Genomic DNA, 13,018 nt, shown 5'->3' on the forward strand with positions numbered 1-13,018 from the left:
GGCCCTGGGGAATTGAACCCAGGTCATTAAGCTTTGCAGGCAAGCACCTTAACCGCTCTTTAGTCCAGACTCCTATCTTTGTTGAATCACTTGTATTTGTTCAGTATGAAAAAAAAAAAAAAAATATATATATATATATATATATATCTGTGTAGCTGAAAGAATAGAGCTATTCATCCACCAGAGTGAGAAAAAAAAAAATCCTTGAGTATATATTACAGATAAAACAAATTGAAAAGAGAATCCCTCAGGATATGAAGCACAAAAATCTTTGAGAAATCCTGGGAAACTTACTGTCTTAGCTAAAACAAGGATAAGAAAGGTATATGTTAAGTAATAAAAATAGGACTCTCTTGAAAATGTAAATTGTTTTTTAATCAAATTGCTTCTTAAAGGGATAACAGGGAACGCTTAGGCACAGTACAAATGTTCTAGTATATGGTTTACCCAAAGTTGATTTGCTTGGCTGAGAAGAATTATGGATAGAGAGCCAGGCGTGATGGCGCACACATTTAATCCCAGGAGGCAGAGGTAGGAGGATCGCTGTGAGTTCAAGGCCACCCTGAGACTACACAGTGAATTCCAGGTTAGTCTGGGCTAGAGTGAAACCCTACCAAAAAGAAAAGAACTATGGCTAGAGCCAGGCATGGTGTTAACACCTCTAATCCCAGCACTCAGGAGGCAGAGGTAGGAAGATCTCTGTGAGTTCCAGGTCAGCCTGCACTACAGTAAGACCCTACCTCAGGGGGGAAAAAAAGAAAAAGATTATGGATATCAGCTGTAGACACAAGTGTCACAGGTTGGTTACGTAAATATAATTTGGTATGGAAGTTACCACACACACAGAAAGATACTAATTATGAAAAAGTGTCTATATACACAAAATTTAAATCCTAATCACATCTTAGTTGACAATAGACAAAACAATTAATAGGCCAGTGTATGGCAGAACCTTTATTTTTGGAGTATGAAAAAAAATTACAGTGCCAGCCTAATACAGTTGGTAGAAAATTGTGTTTTGTGTGTGTTGTATGCGTGTGTGTGTGGGGGGGGTATAACGGTCTAATAGAACGTGAGTCTATAACATGCCTCTGTAGCATCCTTTAGACACCCACCCAAAGTCCTGATAAAGGCAGGCCTTGGCCTAGAGAGAGGGCTCAGTGATAAGGCACTTGCCTGCAAAGCTTAAGGACCTGAGGCCAGTTCTTCGGGACCCACGTGAAGCCAGATGTACAGTGATGCATACATTTGGAGTTGGTTTGCAGTGGCTAGAGGCCCTGGCATGCCCATTCTCTCCCTCCCTCTCTCTCTCCCTCTCTCTCTCCCTCTCTCTCTTCCTCTCTCTCTTTCTCTCTCTCTCTCCATCTCTCTCTCCCCCCTCTCTCTCTCCCTCTCTCTCTCCCTCTCTCTCTTTCTCTCTCTCTCCCTCTCTCTCTCCCTCTCCCTCTCCCTCTCCCTCTCCCTCTCCCTCTCCCTCTCCCTCTCCCTCTCCCTCTCCCTCTCCCTCTCACACACACTCTCTTAAATGAAGAAGCACATAGCCTCCCTGAGCTATATTTCCAACAGTGTCTTTGAAGTCCTTGCTTCTTGCGAAGTCTGGGTGTAATCACTGACACTGTGGTTTGCTTCACTGTCCTTGGCTCGGGTACACACTTTTGGGGCTGCCGCGACCAGAGCTCTCCGTTCGCTGAGCCCTGGCAAGCTGCTCTCCTCATCTGAATTTCTTCCTCCGAGCTGTGGTCATTTCGTTGGCCACCGTTTGTCGCTTCCCTGTCCATCTCTAGCAGAAGCTGTGCGCACGGGCTTCCGAGGCGCCTGTGTGCTAATCCCAGCAGGTTTGGGGGGAGCAGGTGCCGAGCCCTGATGGTCTGCCCATCTCTTTGCAGCAGCAGCAGCAGCAACAGCAGCAGCAGCAGCAGCAGCAGCAGCCACCACCGCCACCTCCGCAGCCACAGCCACAGCCCCCTGCTGGTCCCCGGCTGCCCCCGAGGCAGCCCACCGTGGCCTCCCCTGCAGAGTCAGATGAGGAGAACCGTCAGAAGGCCAGGCCGCGAACCAAAATTTCCGTGGAGGCCCTGGGGATCCTGCAGAGCTTCATCCAGGATGTGGGTCTGTACCCGGACGAAGAGGCCATCCAGACTCTGTCGGCACAACTTGACCTTCCCAAGTACACCATCATCAAGTTCTTTCAGAACCAGCGGTACTATCTCAAGCATCACGGCAAGCTGAAGGACAACTCCGGGCTGGAGGTGGACGTGTCTGACTATAAAGACGAGGAGCTGCTCAAGGATCTGGAAGAGAGCGTCCAGGATACAAACGCCAACACCCTTTTCTCCGTGAAGCTGGAAGACGAGCTGTCAGTGGAAAGGAACACGGACATCAACACTGACCCGAAAGACTGAGGAAAGAGGATCCTTCTGTCCATCACCCAACAGTACCACTGCTATTTCCTAACACAACGAAAAGTCCACCCTGTGTTTGCTCAGAAAAAACAAAACAAAACAAAACAAACAAACAAAAAAACCTTTGTTGATCATTGTTCACGGTTGGGCCAGTGAATTCTCCGAAGCCTGCACAAACAGGACAGACCAGAGGGACTAAAGACAGACTGCAGGAAAGGTTTCACTCCTTGTTTCACAAACTGTGTGGCAGCCCCAGTCGAAGCATCGAGGACTGTTTGGTAGTAGAATTTGTGTTCAAGGGAAGCACCGAGGTGTGCGTGTCCCGTAAGCATGATACCAGAGTTTTGTTTTTCTTTTTAATGATTATTCTGGAACCTCAAATGAGCATTATAACTTCTGCGAGTATGAGTTTCTTTTAATTATTTCTGTAATATTCCACACTGATCTTTGGAAACGCGCCCCTTATTTTAAAAAGAAAAAGGAAAAAAAAGAGTTTGTTACTCTATTGTATGTTACAAAAGAACTATAGACTGTGGAATACAGTTTAAAGATGACATATGCCAACAAATGCCTTGTATTATATGGCACTGCCGTAAGTCAAATTTGTTTTTATTTTGGAAATAAAAAGTTCACTGTAATTTTTTTTCATTCTCATTGTTACATGATTTTTTTTTTTGAAGAAAAAAAAGAAAAGAAAATGTGAAACACAATTTAGTCCTCATTATTTATTTGTAGATCTTGCAGCATCATGTTGTAATTAATTTTTGGGAAGTTTCCGTTAAATGTAATATTGCTTCTCTTGTTACCATACTGATTCTTTTCTATTTATAAATGTATTTTGATGGGCAGTAAAACAAAGTGTCTTAAAGTTTTAAATAGAGAAAAATGTGCTTTACACAGTTGCCTATAAAAAGTGCTCTATGTTATCCAAGCAATTCATCCTGTAAGCGTCACTCTTACTGTTGTATGCAATTTTTACTATCATGCAAATAAGCTTAGGTAAATAAAACTAATAGATCACCTTAGAAAATTATGCAATTAATGTGAAAATAATTGATGTTTGCAACGTGTCTTCCTTTGGTTTACAATCAATTTTAAAGCTACATCTGTATAAAATTTCTGTATAAAGGTGTATTTCTTTTTTTTATGAGTTTATGGCTATGAAAACACCAGCTATTTTGTTACAGCTGGCTGTTTTTATAAGTGTATCACAATTTTCTTTATGCAGAAATGTTCTGATTAGGAGTGGTTATTGACTGTAACTACACAATTAAAATTGTTTGTATGGTATGACATGGGAGGGTTTGTCTGCTTATGTGAAGTAACTTTAAGGAAGAGGAAGTCAGAGTGCTGGGTCTTGTAGGTTGTATGTTAATACTTTCTTCATGATGGTTTGCAGATTCTGAAAGAGCCATTGAAAAGTCACTTAAAACTGTTAAGTTTAAATCACAAACACGTGCTCATTTGAAAGGTATGAAGTTTCACAATGAAGATGATAAATTTGTCTTGGTTTAATAAACAGACAGGACGGTCAAAAGGATCTGTGACAAAAGAGTAAATCCCTGCTCTCCCAGGTGGGTCCTTTAATCACGGCCACACTGTTCCTTAAGCTACTGTTTATTTCCAATGGCCATTAATAGTAGCAGAAAGGAAGTAGGAGAGCAAATGGATCTTCTATTGAACTCCTTAATAACCACTGTTTGGTTTGTTTTTTTGAGGTAGGGCCTTGCTGTATAGCCCAGGCTGACCTGGAATTCACTGTGTAGTCTCAGGCTGGCCTCGAACTCACGGCAGTCCTCCTACCTCTGCCTCCTGAGTGCTGGGATTAAAGGCACATGCCACCATGCCCAGCTTTACTTTTTCCCCTTCCTTCCTTCCTTCCTTCCCTCCTTCCTTCATTCCCTCCTTCCTTCCTTCCTTCCTCCCTTCCTTCCTTCCTTCCTTCCATCCATCCTTCCTTTTAAAAACCAGTTGTAAGTGGAGAAAGTTATTAACTGAGCTCCTTTGACTGCACATGTAATAAGTCTAAGTACTACATGACAAAAATGAGAATAACATACCTGGAATTTAAACACAATCATTTAAATTCTCGCAACATATAAAACCTCAGTAAGTGTAGTCAGTGTATAAATGAGGTATGCTGATCCTTCTAGAAGGGACTAGGGCTAGCACTACAGTTCTGGGTGGTTTTTTTTTTCAGTGTGTTTATCCTTTGTATCTTTTTGTTAAGGTCCCCTGAGTGTTAATTGGGGTATCCAGGTTCCTGGAGACAGGGTTCTGCCCCAGGAACTCATTGAGAGAACTGGGTCGCTTTGATGTAGGACTATGTGCTCATTGAAACCTCCAGTGAAGCTTTAAAGTTGTCTTTCCTTGTAAAACACAGTGAGCTACTATGAGGGCTGTTGCTCTGTTGCAGACAAGTTTCCAATTCCTTTTATTCCACGAGAAAACAACTCTAGACTTCCTTGTTTGCTGGAGTCTGCAAAAGTAACTATTTGAGCCAAAGGAATTTGCATTAAGCAAAATAGAAACTAGATGTCAAGTATTAAAGGAGTAGAAAATAAACTAGTATACCATGAACAAAAGAAAATGATTACACTTCCTCCTTTTCTAAAAGACTAGATTCAACACTGAGAACCGATGTATTTTTCTGTTTTGTTTTTTTTAATCAGTCCAACATAATATAAGGTGTCAAATAGATATGAGACTTAGTAATATTTTTGGAAGGAGAAATTGGGTTAGGAGAAAGCACACGTTAATCAACAATGACGGAGCGAGCAGAACTATTTTCAGGGAAGATGGTATGTTTAGAAGACTTCATCCTGGTGGGCTTCCATCTTACCCACCCCCCAATGTCATTGTTGTTCATGTCCTCGTCTTGTTGCTCACCGTGTCCCAGTATTTCAGAGATCCTTCAACGCTGGGCAGGACATAGTGCTTCGTGCTGTTAAGACCTAGAAGAGTCGGGTAGTTTACGGGTAATATCCAACCTTGCATCTGAATCGGTCATGGATTCCTTCACTCAGCACTTTGCGAACTAATTTGTATTACACTCTGTGGCCGTATAATACTTGCACAGTATGCAAAAAATGATGTTGATAATATCTTCTTGCCACACACTATGCAGAGATGACAACCTTTGAAAACTAAAGTAACTAATATGTGTGCCCCACTTGTGTGCCACTTGGTAACAAAGTCTGTACATATTGTGTATAAACTGTCTATCGGCTAGCATTTAGTAGTAAGGAATTCTGAGAGTAAGTATTAACCTCCTCCCCCCACATAGTGGTTATCTATAGCTGACTATGCTTATCTAAAATCCATAGCTTGCATAGAAAAACAATGAAATGGTTTGAGATTGATTAAAAATGAGAATCCCACACATTCCTGGATTAAATTCTTCCCATGGTGAATGTTTGGCTGATACCAAGGTCCTTGACTGTCATAATATTTTTCAATAAATGAGATATTCTGAACTGCCTGGTAATATTAGAGAACAATTAAAATGTCTATCCCCCAATAATAATAGTTGATGGAAAAGGACTTGTGTTAAAGCAAGGCAGGAATTTGCATGACAATGGAAATTCAACAGGTCCAAAAGTAAAAAAAATACAACAAATAGTGATTTGATTTTTTTTTTAAATGGGGGCATATTTTGGATTCAGTGTTTCTTCCTTCTGAAGCAATCTTTTAAATGTGAATACTTGCATGTCTTTGGACAAAACCTGAAGTACAATCTATTAATATGCACATTTTTTGATAAAATATGAAGTACCCTTATTAAAGAAATGTGTTGAAAGGTGTATGAACAGAATACTATACCTGTTTAACAATACTATATGTTAAATAAAAATAGTTTGGAATTAATGTTTAAAAGAGGAGCAACATTTTTAAGCCTTTCTTACATAACCTTACATTTATATGTATGTGCATATACATACATATATGTCCAGCTTTTATTTTATCAAGAGAACGTCACCAAAATTAATCATGAGCCAGGCATGGTGGTGCTTGCCTTTACCTCAGCACTCGGGAGTCAGAGGTAGGAGGATTGTCAAGAGTTCTAGGCCTGCTTGGAACTACAGAATAAATTCCAGGTCAGCCTGGGCTAGCGTGAGAGCCTACCTAAAAAAACAAAAAATTCAATCATGACTTCTTGTCTTACCAAGCATCTTAAGGCACCTTTTTCCCCATTGGCTACTTTCAGCTGCTAATGTACCTACGGTGACTAAAAGCACTTGGTCTGGGCCTTGTTCTCCGATCATGGTTGATGACAGGTTGCAATTGCATTTACGTTTGTTACCTGGTGAGATAAGGCCAGAGAAATTCTAAAGTGATATATCTTGCACCAAGTTAAATGAGGGAACATTATCTCTTTACTATGAGTTGAATAAAAAATATATGTAGGGGCTGGCTGGAGAGATGGCTCAGCGGTTAAGGTATGCTTGCCTGCAAAACTTAATGACCCAGATGTGATTCCCCAGTAGCCACATAAAGCCAGATGCACAGAGTGGTACATGCATTTGGAGTTCACCTGCAGTGGCTGGAGGCCCTTGCATTCCCATCCCCCCTCTCTCTTTGCAAATAAATAAATATTTAAAAATATATTCAAATAAGTTTTCATTATAGTGACAATCCATAATTTGTACCCTAACACTTTCCAAAAAAACTAATAATGTTCTGTTTGCCAGTCTGATTTCCCACTCATGGAAGAACCAATAGTACCTGCTAGGTAAGCATATTAACGAGCAAATATTTCAAAGTAGGCATTAATGTGTTGCATCTGCAGCAGTGCAGTACAAGTGAGTCTTGTGGAAGGGCTCAGACCTGCTGAACAGCAGCTCAGTGTAGGGACAGGTTTCACCTACTCCACCTGGTTCAAGTCTTAATTTCCAAGTAATTGTCTAGTACAGAGATGGCCCACAAACGAGGCTCTGTTGTTAGCACTGCCCTTCAGTGTGTTTAAAAGGATAGTAACATGTGGAGAGAGTTTATAAGACACTAACATACCTTGTTTAAAGCTTTCCATCCCACTAGGAGGTACTTAAGGCAGACACTAAAATCCCCACTTCAAAGACAAGGAGAGGAAACGTCAAATAGGTTAACTGACTTGCTCAGCTATAAAGTAGCCACAGTGATTTCAAGTATAATATACTATCTTCCGATTTCTATCTCTATTTTCTCCTTAGCCAAACACACACACACACATACACAAAAAAATTTAAATGGAATTAGTTTTTTTCAAGCTAATTACAAATTCAATTTTTTCAGAAATATGATGTATACGTGTATTTTCCTTATTCAAAAAAAGCAGATCACTAATTGAAATCCCCATGTATGGAATGTTTTGTGATGAAATATTAAAATTCTGCTGTCCTGGTATGAGTTCTCTATATACAGCATTTTTTAAAAAAACTAAACTTATAAAAATTGTCAGATGTGCCACGTGTGGTGGTGCACGCCTTTAATCCCAGCACTCAGGAGGAAGAGGTAGGAGGATCGCCATGAGTTCCAGGCCACCCTGAGACTACATAGTGAGTTCCAGGTCATCCTGAGCCAGAATGAGACCCTACCGCAAAAATAAAATTAAAAATAAGAATTGTCAAAAGCACATGAAGAAAAGTAAAGAAAATGGACTCATCTCCCAACCCAATAATTGTAACATTTTTTAATACTTTGTAAACCTAATTAAAATTAAGATGATACTCCTATTAAAAATAACTGTTTAATGTTTTTTGCTCAGAACATTGTCATGACATCATCTTATTTTTTGATAAGTAATGACATTTATTTTATAATTTCTAAAGAAAACATTCAAACTTAAAGTCTTTCTCAGAGCTCTCTGAGAATTTCCAAAAAAAAATAGCCAAGTTTTAGAAGGAGAACCTGTGAGAATTCCACAAATATTTGTAACATAAAAAAACAGAGACAAACCAGCCTCTCTTTATTTATAAACAATACATGCTTTCATATCATTGTTGAAAGTAAAGTACATAATTTTCAGTTATGCATAATAAAATATGTAATTAAGCAACATTCCATGGTGGATTAAAGAATTAAAAGCTTCAGGTGCAGAAAAGAATTTGTTGGCATTTTCCTTTTCAAGGTGGTATTTTGAGGTGCTACTTTTAATTTTCCTTTGACATCTTATACACAAGTAAATAGACAGAAACAGGTGATACTCGGAAAATGAAGAATTGGCTACACAACGTAGACCTGGAAAAAAAAAAACAACGGATAGAATATTTGCAATATGTCCCCAAAAATGAAATGAGAAAGGGCGAAAATTATTGCCTGAGGAGGGAAAAATATCTCTAAACAGGAGTTTCTGCTTCAAGAAGTCATATAATAAGAGGTGAATTAGATTGGGTAATTCCTATATTTCAAACTACATCAAATTAATTCACACACCAATTGGTATAATCAAGTAAACTTTATTTTTGAAATGAAGAACTAAATTTAATTAATAATTCTGTGCTATAAATACTGAAGTTCATAGAGATACTTGGCATTAATCTTAGTTTTAAGAATATTACATCCAATAAAATGAAATCACTTAGATGTCAGAATGTGTCAGGATGAGCCTGAACAAACATATTGCACTGAGCTTATAAGAAGGAAATAATTTCATAGAGATGAAATTCTGCATTTAACATCAGGAGGTCTTTTTTTCTGGGGGGGCGGGGTGGCTCTAGGCCAGGCTGACCTGGAATTCACTGTGTAGTCTCAGGGTTACCTTGAATTCACAACAATCCTCCTACTTCTGCCTCTCAAGTGTTGGGACTAAAGACATATGCCTCCATGCCTAGCTATAAGGTCTTTCTAATGTCTGAAGCTTTTCTTTTAATACCTAAATTCAGTTATAACCAACCATAGACGTTTAGGTAAATTCACCATCATGTCTATTATTCAAATCCTGCCTCCAAAGTATATTTGGTGAATGAATGAATGTGAATGAATGAAATCAGACAATTTAGCAGAAATTTTGGTTATGTACCCATATTCTATGGGTAACTCTCTTCATGGTGCATTTTAAATTGACAAGTACAGGGCTGGGAAGATGGCTCAGTGGGTAAATATACAAGTGTAAGTACCCGACTTAGGATCACCAGAACCCACATAAAAGCTGGCCGTGTCGTGGCACACACCTAATCCCAGTGTGGCAGAAGAAAGGCAGAAAATGAGAATTTTGCGGAAGCCCATGGACCAGCTAACCGGGTGAGCACAGCGGTCACCGATGACAAAGAAGCTTCCCTGCCTCACGAAAGGGTGAAAGTCAGGACCAGCTTCGGAAGTTACCCTCCCACTTCCAAGCGTGGGCCATGGCGTGTGCGCACCTTCCCTCATGCACACGTCAAAAAAAGGGGGGGGGTGTGCTGGAGAGATTTGCTTAGTGGCTAAGGCACTTGCCTGCAAAGCCTAAAGACCCAGGTTCGATTCCTCAGGACCCAGGTAAGCCAGATGCACAAGGTCATGCATGCAGCTGGAGTTTTTTGCAGTGAATGAAGGCCTAGGTGCACCCATTCTCTCTATGTGACTCTGACTCTCTCTCTTTCTCTCTCTCTCTCTCTTTTTTTTTTTTTTTTTTTTTTTTGGTTTTTTGAGGTAGGTTCTCACTGTAGCCAGGCTGACCTGGAATTCACTATGTAGTCTCAAGGTCACCTCACACTCAAAGTAATCCTCCTACCTCTGCCTCCTGAATGCTGGGATTAAAGGCGTGGGCCACCATGCCCAGCTTCTCTCTCTTTCTTTCAAATAAATAAAAATAAATAAGAAAGGGGATCCAAATATAATATACTTCTAATAGACTTTAAAGGATCCCATTTCATGTTTTTTTCCCTAACATTTAAAAACTCAGACTTTAATAAGTACAAAGGGCATAATGAGGTGATCTTGTGGAGAAGCCAACCAAGTCACATAAACTAGGTGATACAAGCGTCCACTGAAATTTCCTATATTTCATTTTTTTGTGCAGAATATTTATTAAGGTTGCTTAATATACAATTTTTCATTTGTGTTTTTGGAAGTCCTTTATTGTAAAGATAACTCTTGGGCTGGAAAGATGGCTGGAGAGATAGTTTAGCAGTTAAGGTACTTGCCTGCAAAGCCTAAGTGTCCAGGTTTGATTCCCCAGTACCCATGTAAAATCAGATGCACAAGTGACAAGTGCATCTGGAATTCATTTACAGTGAATAGAAGCCCTGGCATGCCCATTATCTCTCTCTCATAAATAAATAAATAAACAAACAGACAAAATGTTTTTTTTTTTAAATAGAATATGCTAACAATTTCCCATATGCTACAATAAAATAGGACTAAAAAATAGCGCTGGGGAGATCTGTGGATGAAGGCGTTGCTGGGCAAATGCAAGAATGAGAGTTTGGACCCCAGCAGACACAGAAACGCCAGGGGTTATTATTTTTGCAGTGGAATTGCTTTTATATCATTATCAAAAGTCATTTGAGGGCTGGAGAGATGGCTTAGCGGTTAAGCACTGGCCTGTGAAGCCTAAGGACCCCGGTTCGAGGCTCGGTTCCCCAGGTCCCACGTTAGCCAGATGCACAAGGGGGCGCACGCGTCTGGAGTTCGTTTGCAGTGGCTGGAAGCCCTGGCACGCCCATTCTCTCTCTCTCCCTCTATCTGTCTTTCTCTCTGTGTCTGTCGCTCTCAAATAAATAAATAAAAAATGAACAAAAAAAAATTAAAAAAAAAAAAAAAGTCATTTGAGCTGGGTGTGGTGGCCCATGTATTTAATCCCAGCACTGGGGAGGCAGAGGTAAGAGGATTAGAGGCCAGTCTAGGAGTACATAGTGCATTCTAGGTCAGTCTGGGCTAGAGCGAGGCCCTACCTTGCAAAACGAGAAAGACAGAAAGAAAGAAAGAAAGAAAGAAAGAAAGAAAGAAAGAAAGAAAGAAAGAAAGAAAGAAAGAAGAGAGGGAGACAGAGAGAGAGAGAGAGAGAGAAAGAAAGAAAGAAAGAAAGAAAGAAAGAAAGAAAGAAAGAAAGAAAGAAAGAAAGAAGAGAGGGAGACAGAGAGAGAGAGAGAGAGAGAGAGAAAGAAAGAAAGAAAGAAAGAAGAGAGGGAGACAGAGAGAGAGAGAGAGAGAGAGAGAGAAAGAAAGAAAGAAAGAAAGAAAGAAAGAAAGAAAGAAAGAAAGAAAGAAGAGAGGGAGACAGAGAGAGAGAGAGAGAGAGAGAGAAAGAAAGAAAGAAAGAAAGAAAGAAAGAAAGAAAGAAAGAAAGAAAGAAAGAAAGAAAGAAAGAAAGAAAGAAAGAGACAGAAAGAGAGGGAGGGAGGGAGGGAGGGAGGGAGGAAGGAAGGAAGGAAGGAAGGAAGGAAGGAAGGAAGGAAGGAAGGAAGGAAGGAAGGAAGGCAGTCGTTCGACTCTCTTGACTGCACAGGTATGTGCCCCTTCTGAACTCACTGTTGTTCTTCTCATTAGTTCCCCTTCCATCCAGACCCCCTGTCTTGATGGCTAAGGCTTCAGAATGAGTCTCCTTGCCCCGTACTCTACGTCTTCCAAACATAGTCTTCAAACTTGCTCTTGTGATGCTGGATATTTTCAGTTCCCTGTTAATTTTAGATTCAGCTTGTCAATTTCTACCAAAGGGGGACTAGGGACTCTGCCAGATTTTAATTAATTCTAGGGATCATTTAGGGGAGAACTGTCTCTGAATTGCTAAAACCAATACATCTCTCCATTTATTTAGATCTCCTTTAACTGCTCCTAGCAATATTTTCTACTTTTAAAAAGTTTTATTTATTTAATTGGAAGCAGAAAGAGAGAGAGAATGGGTGCACCAGGGCCTCCAGCCACTGCAGACAAAACTCCAGATGTATGTGCCACTCTGTGTATCTGGCTTTATGTGAGCACTGGGGAATGGAACCTAGGTCATTAACGGCTGAGCCATCTCTCCAGCCCCTCTTTTAGGCTTTTGTACATTTTCAGTGTATAATCCTAGCATATCTTGTTCAGAATTATCTTCAAATTATTTCGTTTTATTACATTGCAAATGGTACTTTAAAAAATTTTATTTCCTGTAGTTTGTTCTGAGCATGGAGAAACATAATATTGTGTGTGTGTGTGTGTGTGTGCTGAATTTTTACCCTGCTACCTATTTGAAACTTGCTGAGTGGTTTTATTTATTTACTTTTTTTTGTAGATTCCATCAGATTTTCTATCCAATCACATCAGCTTACAAACAGACTTTATATTTTTCTTTCCAATTTAAATGCCCCTTTCCTTTCTTTTAAAAAAATATTCTGTATCTTATTTTATCTTATTATTATTTTTTTTTAAGGTAGGGTCTCACTAGCCCAAACTGGCCTAGAACTCACAATAATTTTCCTACCTCTGCTGGGATTAAAGCACGCACTGCCACATCTGGCGTTTCCTTTCTTCTATCCCCCAGAATGTTCTGTACAGTGTTGGATACAAGTGGTGAGAACAGATTTCCTTGCATTCGTCCTACTGTTGCCTTGCATATTTACTTCCGATGGGTAATGTTGGTAAACTACCAGTACTGTGTTCTTTGTTTTCTGTTTTGTTTCTGGTTATTTTTAAGAATACTTTATTTATTTCAGAGAGAAGGAGAGGAAAATGGACACATCAGG

The 13,018-nt window shown here is 39.8% G+C and overlaps 1 protein-coding gene across 7 annotated transcripts in view; it reads left to right on the forward strand.

Annotated features, from left to right (window-relative positions):
* Window positions 1–3,697, forward strand: part of Satb1 (SATB homeobox 1) — a 123,842-nt gene extending 120,145 nt beyond the window's left edge. For 5 of the 7 annotated variants that reach the window (XM_045135840.1, XM_045135843.1, XM_045135841.1 and 2 more), the window contains exon 11: window positions 1,887–3,697. In XM_045135840.1, the coding sequence (XP_044991775.1) occupies window positions 1,887–2,402 (516 nt within the window). In that variant the 3' untranslated portion in view covers window positions 2,403–3,697. The remainder of the gene's footprint in view (window positions 1–1,886) is intronic. The other 2 variants (XM_045135844.1, XM_045135845.1) reach the window with 2 other exon arrangements.
* Window positions 3,698–13,018: the final 9,321 nt, after the last annotated feature.

Source organism: Jaculus jaculus, chromosome 16 (assembly GCF_020740685.1).
Source record: "Jaculus jaculus isolate mJacJac1 chromosome 16, mJacJac1.mat.Y.cur, whole genome shotgun sequence".
NCBI classification, from domain to species: Eukaryota; Metazoa; Chordata; class Mammalia; order Rodentia; family Dipodidae; genus Jaculus; species Jaculus jaculus.